Raw genomic sequence first — 8,338 nt, forward strand, 5'->3', positions numbered from 1 at the left:
AGTCCATTATTCATCTGAAGAGTATGAATTAGGCTGTTTGAGAAGGTTTGAATCCTAAGCAACCTGCCTACACATAGTTTGAAGTACAATAGACCAACATAGCTACTGTAGTAGGTCAAAACTGTCTGCTGGAAAACCTTAGTAGAGCATGGGTGGAGTAGGCATTGCAGTGCTCATGTGAATTTCCTTTATTTTTCGGCTTCAGACCAATGCCTACTTTAATTTCCATGGTTTTTACACTGGAAGATGATTTTCTGTTAAAGGTGCATTATACAACATTTCCACATGCAAAGACAGATGTATTTTGGGAGCAACCAAGTCTCCAATGGCAGTGCTATGGTAACCTTTAATTTGTCCTCTGCCAAAAGGTCTGGGCCTTAATGGCACAGGTGGTGTGCTTGCATAAAAGCAAGTGTTGCTGGTTTAAACCCCTGGTCTGCTGGCTGTTGCCCTCTAATAGCTCAAAAAGACTGCAAGAGTATACTACAATCATAGAAAGATCATTGCCATTCTTCATGCTATAATGGATTGGGCTACAGTAGAGTTAGTGGTTCCACCTCTTTAAGATGCCATTACCGTCTTTCTTTTGGCAGGCAGGAACACACAAAAAGCATCCGTTACGACTGTAGGTAAAACCGGCTCAGGAATAGAAAAACTTTACCATGGAAGAAGAGCTAACTCGTGTGTACATAAGAACACCCCATAATTCACTGAGCTTCCTTCCATGAGCTGACATAGAGAGGAAGCTTCTACAATGCCCACTGCATAACGCAGTTATGACACATATGTTTAAAAAATATGTTATTGTTATCCTTTGTTTGAACAGGCAAACAGCCTATCATATTGGGTCCTGTTCTGTTTTACACTGGTCTCTAGGACAATAGACTGGGATGCAGTGAATAACATTAAAAAAAAAAAGCAGAGCCATTGCACTGCCACTTTCTCATAAAGGGGTCGGGGAAGAGGTGGGTGGAAAATATGATGATTGCCATTAGACACATGGACACGCATGTCCAGCCCTGGTTGCCTGGCGATGTTTAAAGAATGGGTAATTACGGAATGAATATCATTATGGGATGTTATTCCATGGTTCCATGGCGCACAATGACAGCACTGTTTCCTATAACATAGTATTCCCTTGTAAGGGATAAAGGAAACAGGGAAAGAAGCAGGACAGAACAATGATAATCAGAAGCATCTCACTGAGCTCATGGGGTCAAACTCACCACAGAGGGACTAAGTGATGAGGTCATAATGGATATTGGAATGGAAGGAAGGCACAGGATACATTTGACATTAAGGGTCAATTGATGTTTGGGAAACAAGCGTCATCACTATCATTTGAATCAGACTACATAAGTATTACTTAGGGCTAGATGTGCAGTGTGCACACAACAACAACCGGAATAAGCAAAACTCACATGGGCACATGTGCCACTTTGGGAGTCTGACACTCAAAATAGACAGACACTTGTTGAAGTGGTGACATAATGCCAGTGTCACATTTCATGAGCTTTAAATGTCTGTCTGGTTTAATAGATGAAGATTCACAAGCTTTTTGATGAATGACTAGATGTACCCACAGACACCTCAAAAGGATTCAAACAATGAGGAAAACAGTGACAATGAGGAAAATGTTGACAATATGCCAACAAAGTTAACCACAGCATAACACCATCTAGTGTCTTAAACTGGAAGTATGAAAATGTAGACAATTGACAATAAAAATAAAGCAGCATCAAGATACAGCATATTCAATATCCATATAGTGGGTACCCAAATAATGATTGTCAAGCCGTCGAACTTCCAACATCAGATGGAAAGGTGACAACGGCTCAATTAAGATACTTCAATTCATTTACATACTTTAAGAACAAAGTGATAAAGCAATAGTGTATCCACAACATTTTAAACCAAACTGATTAGTAAAGTAAAACAGACAAACTCACCCGAGGGAGATTTAACCGTGGTCTTGACAACCATTCTCAATCAGTTATTTGTTCAGCGCTCTCTCGGTAAGTATCACGTCATGTAAGTCAATGGTATAAAGTTACTCAAAAAACGATTTCCGACTCACCGGTAAAAAAAAAAAAACTTTAGGGATATTATCAATAGGGTATTATTGTCATATTGTCCTCCGGTTAACTGTCTATTCAATTAACATTATTTTGGCTGCAAATAACCCCGTCTTTCAAGCATTTGTTTTTCAAGCATCACGTTCGTTGTCTTGGTCAAATCCTGTTTGCAATTATTTCTAATCTCTGAATTTCAAATTTCGATTAAATGTAATTTATTTGAGACGCAAATAATAGGACTATGAACTAGTTGGGTATTTTCTCCCCAAACCAACATCGTATGTGGAATATTGGATCACTGTTGATTATTTTTTCAAAACGTGATGGACAGACTGCGTAAAAAGTAAATTAACCCAATAAGGAATACTAAGGTATTTCCTGCATGAAGAACATATTTAACAACCCTTTAAGCTGTCAGGAATGCTTTGTGGTTGGCTAGAGGGAGAAATATGTTAATAATGTAGGCTTCTGCCATACCAAATATGGCAACATTGTTACGTCTGAAGTGTGGTTCGCATCTGGAAATGCTTAGAATGAAGGGGAGGGCAGGCCAAAAATAGAAGCCGTAAACTTTATTTCTCCCAATCCTCTCAAACGCGCACAGAATCTTCGAATTCCGGGACGTCTCACTCCTAAACTGTGAACAGTTACAGAACATTTAGAATAGCGGGAGTAATGTATTGATATAGGGGCTATAATAAGACAATTCCCTGACAGAATGATTCTCATCATGAGAATCGAATCTCGCAACAAATTCAGTATAATTTACGAGGTGAAGCAGTGACAGCATGACAATTTCATACCTTTTAATAGCTTTGGCAACTGTTGCATAACTGACCGCAATAAGAGGTTGTAAAATAATGAATAATATAAACAATCTATACACATGTTATAACACAGTAAACACCTACAAGGAAGAATAAGAAATGTAAAAGACAATATTACATTATTGTTTCTTTTTCTTTTTAATATTATCTCTCAATGAGATGTCAAAATAAGTGGAAACAAACAGATCAAACTGCTTTGAAATAAATTAATCCCACTTCTTTTAAATTCAAGAAAATGTGTACCCTAACCCTTGGCTCATAACATAACAGTTGTGAACTTGTGAGAAAACCAATAAAGCAAAGCAAAGGATAAAGGAGGATAGTAGAGACAGGAAACGGCGAAGGGAAAAAATGTGTTCAGTTCAAGGGGAAAATGTATTTTTGAAAAAAGTTACAGGGTGGTGCTTAGCTTCGATGGAAAACGCGCCAAGAAACATTCCTCGCATAGTTTTGGAACAGTTCAGCAGTCAGCCAACAACGACGTCAGTTTTCACTACAGTATAAAAGACGGGAGGTACTCTGCTTCAGCAGACTGCAACTTGCAACCAGAGCTAGAGCAACTCTTAAGCCTCTACTCTCCAAAGAGACAAGAAAACAAACCAAATCGCTACAGACGAGACGACTGACCGCTACACTTAGGATAAAAATACACTTGCAAAGACTTATAGCAAGATATCGTAAAGGGAATAGCAAAGTAATATATATATATATATATTTTAATAGGCTACGCAACAAAGAAAAACGCAAAGATGTTCATATTCTCCATCGTCGTGATATTAATTGGAACCTTCAATATGGTAAGTAATTTTTTCTGAATAATATTTCAATTTAAAGTTGTCTATGATTATTTTTTTAATGAATTTGAATAGATCCGAACGAATACTAAATGTATGCTTTATTGTCTGGGGAATACAATGTAGCATACTGTTTTGGAAACCTGTCGCAATCACATCGTTCTATATGAACTGTTTGAAAATATTAAATAAGCTATGTAAATACAACCTGAACATGTGGCTGTTTTAAGATGTTGCTTACAAAGTATCTATCATTAACGTACTCTGTTATCTGCCCAGGTCCTTTCCTCCTCTTCCTGCCCCTCCGTATGTGAGTGCCCAATGGAGATGCCCAGGTGCGCGCCTGGTGTGAGCCTCGTAGCAGATGGCTGCGGGTGCTGCAAAGTCTGCTCAAGACAACTCAACGAGGACTGCAGTCTGACAGAGCCTTGCGACCACACCAAAGGACTCGAGTGCAACTTTGGGGCCAGCTTCGGTGCTATGCGTGGCATCTGCCGTGGTAGGTGTCTCTTTCCAATCCTGCTATGCTGTAAACTGATCTTAGGTCAGAATAATGCTAGTTTGGTAAAGTAATATGGTTGCAAGAGAAGCTAGTGGTATTTTTACTTGAGAGAATAAGAGGACCATGTGATTTCAACTCTAAGGAATGTAACTCAGCACCTCAGTCTAAACTCTCAAGTACAAACATCCTGCTCTGGAAGAAAGTGATCCCCCCTCAGTGGTTCCTCTCCTCAGGCAGCCCTAGCCTTCTGAATAATTTGTACAGTTTAAACCAAGCCTCCCTCAGACAGCCTCAGCCAGCATGTGATCTGTGATGTCTATAGCAGACACTAGCCTACTGAACAGTGGAATAACAGCCATTTACCCCTCTCTTCTCCTCCACAGCTAAGTCAGAGGGCAGACCCTGTGAATACAACAGCAGGATTTACCAAAACGGAGAGAGCTTTCAGCCTAACTGCAAGCACCAGTGCACATGCATCGATGGGGCTGTGGGCTGCGTCCCCCTGTGCCCTCAGGAGCTCTCCCTGCCCAACCTGGGGTGTGCCAACCCAAGGCTGGTCAAGGTGGCAGGCCAGTGCTGCGAGGAGTGGGTATGTGAGAACGGAAAGGACACTGACATCATTGACAAGCTGTTTGGCAAAGACAGCATGACTGACGAGTCAGAGAGCGACCTCACCAACAGGAACGAGCTCATCGCCATCGTCAAGGAAGGACTCAAGTCTCTACCTGGTAAGCAGCCTCTATCTAGCAGCAGCCATTTCGAATTTCAGCTTTCAACAATGACATTTTCCTTTGCCTCAAATGTTGAAGCCCATACTAGACCAGTTTCTAATGTTTTTTTGCTTTTTCTCCTTACAGCTTTCAGAGTGCAGCCTGAGAGCCACATGTTTGAGAGTCAGAAGTGCATTGTCCAGACCACGCCTTGGTCCCAGTGCTCCAAGACCTGTGGCACAGGAATCTCCACCAGAGTCACCAACAACAACAGCGAGTGCAAGCTGGTCAAAGAGACACGCATCTGTGAAGTGCGGCCATGCACCCAGTCTCCCTACTCCAGCCTTAAGGTAAGCTCAAGCCACCAAGACTACTATGTTGAAACATGGCATACTATCCAACAAAACCAACCAACACTGCTCAGCGTGTTTATGGAAACTCTTGACTGACTGTTTCTCTCCCCTTGTTCCCCCAACAGAAAGGAAAGAAGTGCAGCAGAACCAAGAAGTCTACCCAGGCTCAGAAGTTCACCTATGCCGGCTGCTCCAGCCTGAAGAAGTACAGGTCCAAGTACTGTGGATCTTGCGTGGACGGCCGCTGCTGCTCCCCCCAGCAGACCCGCACCATCCGGGTCAAGTTCCGCTGTGAGGACGGAGAGACCTTCAACAAGAACATCATGATGATCGAGTCCTGCAAGTGCACCTTCAACTGTCCACATGCCAACGAAGCCTCCTACCCCTTCTACAGACTCTTCAACGACATCCACAAGTTCAGAGACTAAATCAAATCTGATTGTGCAGAGAACCGACCCCTGAGAGATCCCAAAACAACAACATTGACAGACAGCCAATGGCAGTCCATCTAAACGCAGGGGTCCAACTCAACCGCCAATGAACTATCAACTTCCTGTTGTAACTAGATTCCCAAGGAATTATAGGCTTGCATCATGAGGACTTTATGAAGTGCACTGTCTGCTGTGACCGAATCAGCATTCTAAATTAAGATTCGCTTCATACTACTGGAGCAACATAGTAGCTTCGTTATGGAGCAAAATGTAAATTAACATGTGTAAATGAGAATGTATGTTAATATGTTGATATCAATTCATTGTGTATATTTTCGACCGATAAGTACCAACCAGACATGACCCAAACAAACTTTAGACATGTGTGTATGGATGTTGTTTGGATATGCAGATATGTAATTTAATTCAATATAACATGATCCTGTAACCTAATGAACCAAGACACCACATGTTACCGTGATTACCTTGGTTCCATACATGTTCATGTTTTGTGGCAGCTAAGGAACTTCCCAACTTGATCAAGAAAGACAAAGCGAAACATGTCAAATGAATGAATGTTTTCATTATTGTTATTAATATTATTTATCAAAAATTGTAGCTACTTTATTTGGATATTATGTGTCATACTGGAATAAATAGTAAAAATGATTTAATTTTATATGTTACAAAATAAAACAGATGTATTTATGAAATGTAAACACTATCTTCGTTTCCTTCTTTGATCAAACTGAAGTTGGGCTACCAACAACACTGTTTTGACTAAAGCTGAACATATTCATTGGGATTAGTAAACAATTAACATCAGTACACAACATACATGTAGAATCACATCTAGAGGGGAGGTCATACAAAGTCCCCATATATAGTGGAGGAACTCCAGTAGTTATACCATGGACAATCCCATACTATTTCTCCAACAGAGTGATCGTTCTGGGCTGATCTGTTCTTATTTAACAGAGCTCTGCAGACAGTTTCCAGGCCTTGAGACTGTTTTGTGCATTGGAATGCCGTTGTAGAACTCTGCAAGCCAAGGTAGCTTGCGTTCACTATATCAGGCTAAGCCATGCCCTTGACTAATTCGAACAAAAAAAAAACGATTAAATCCCAGCATAGCAATGAGCACAGAGCTATGCCAAGAACCTTAAGTGGTACTAGTCTCGATGGTCTTGGATTAGAAGTAGCAATTCAAAGGGGACTATGTGACTATGATTGTATTTGACACACATTATACACAACCCAAAAAATGGACCTAATTTGCAGTGGTTGGATAGAAACTTTGGCCCTCTGGCACTAGGCTTGCTGCAGGGGGGTTAGTGCTATAAACAGTCTGGAAAAGCCAGGTGGGATACAGCTTCCCAGCCTTAGGAAAGCAGACATCGGGTTGAAACGTGTGGAGGCTAATATTAGCAGGGGTAGGACAGGTAGTAGTAGTGGAGATATAGCTGTCCTTTCTTTCAGTTATAGAATCCTCGAAGTAGGCCCTCTTCTGCAGCTGCTGAAAGGGTGGATGTATGCAGATGTTGCCAAACACCTATGGTTTGGATAGGGGTGAGTAGACCAGTGCTTAGGGGCAACTTCTAAAGCCATAGGAGTGTTATGCCTTGAGGATAGGACACACACATACACGCGTGCAAGTGCAAACACACATACACATGCACGCACGCACACAGAGAGTTTTTTTTATCCAGGTAGAGGAAGGGAACGGCTCAGGAATGCAGCGGTGGCTCAGAAAGCAGACAGACATCCTGATGGGCGGCAGATGTTGGAAACGGTGGAGCAACATGTTCACTTTAAGTTACGGAAGCAGTCAGTCCTAAAAATACACAAACACTAAGTGCTCACTGACACCCACAGAAGGTGTATCATATCAAAACAGGGCATAGAAAACCCATCTAACCTAGCCCGCAATCGCAGGGCACCTATGCAGAACTTTACTTTCCTGCAAGCCTGGTGGAAATGACTCTTAATAGTGTGTATTTAATAGGAGGTGGTGCAGAACGGGTGCAGGGCACATCCCCCTCGGTTATGGTCAGGCCGCATTTCCCAACACACTGTGCCCGCAGCTGAAAGTTTAACATAAATATTAGCTCTACATAAGTCCTCTTGAGATTTACCTTAAGGATGTATTTGGCCATTTCTATTAATCAGATTTTCAATTCAAAATACTTTAAGAAGTTTTCTTCTCCTTCTGAACTTAAGATAATATAATTTCAAACCCTGTAAAGTGCAATCACACTTATCAACACAATGCAGCTTAGATGCTTGTTACGTAATGACATCAATGTTATGTGAGCAGTCCTTTTAGGTCATCCATAACATTCCTCATTAATGTACACCAACCGGCCACCGCAGAGGGGATCCATCCATTCACCAGTCAATGTAAGTCAACTTTATCTGAACACAGAGTCAAGGAACTGGACCCAGAGACCACATTGTTGTGAGAGAAGGGACCAAAAGGGGACCAAAAGAGCACAAAAACATTAAAATGCTCCTACACCCAGACACACAAACACACACCACACCACGTCAGGCGCCCCTGAAATTAAATCACTCACCAACTACCTCACTCCTTCAACATAAAGTGTGTTTATATGACTAAGACATTAGCATGGAGGCTTCGTTAAC

At 41.5% G+C, this 8,338-nt stretch overlaps 1 protein-coding gene across 1 annotated transcript; it reads left to right on the top strand.

Moving 5' to 3' along the window:
* The first annotated feature begins 3,448 nt into the window (after positions 1-3,448).
* Positions 3,449-6,405, top strand: ccn1 (cellular communication network factor 1). The gene is made up of 5 exons (XM_084164128.1): positions 3,449-3,699; positions 3,976-4,195; positions 4,582-4,926; positions 5,056-5,258; positions 5,387-6,405. The coding sequence occupies exons 1-5, from the start codon at positions 3,652-3,654 to the stop codon at positions 5,687-5,689; spliced, it is 1,119 nt and encodes a 372-aa protein (XP_084020254.1). The 5' UTR covers positions 3,449-3,651; the 3' UTR covers positions 5,690-6,405.
* Positions 6,406-8,338: the final 1,933 nt, after the last annotated feature.

This window comes from Coregonus lavaretus (assembly GCF_964263955.1).
Source record: "Coregonus lavaretus genome assembly, chromosome: 6".
In the NCBI taxonomy this organism is placed as follows: domain Eukaryota; kingdom Metazoa; phylum Chordata; class Actinopteri; order Salmoniformes; family Salmonidae; genus Coregonus; species Coregonus lavaretus.

What these genes read in the sequence shown, in the direction of transcription:
- ccn1 (XM_084164128.1), top strand. Translation starts at nt 3,652, where the DNA reads ATGTTCATATTCTCCATCGTCGTGATATTAATTGGAACCTTCAATATG. An exon ending in AGGACTCAAGTCTCTACCTG is followed by an intron (nt 4,927 to 5,055) that starts GTAAGCAGCCTC and finishes TTCTCCTTACAG; the next exon opens with CTTTCAGAGTGCAGCCTGAG. An exon ending in CTCCCTACTCCAGCCTTAAG is followed by an intron (nt 5,259 to 5,386) that starts GTAAGCTCAAGC and finishes TTCCCCCAACAG; the next exon opens with AAAGGAAAGAAGTGCAGCAG.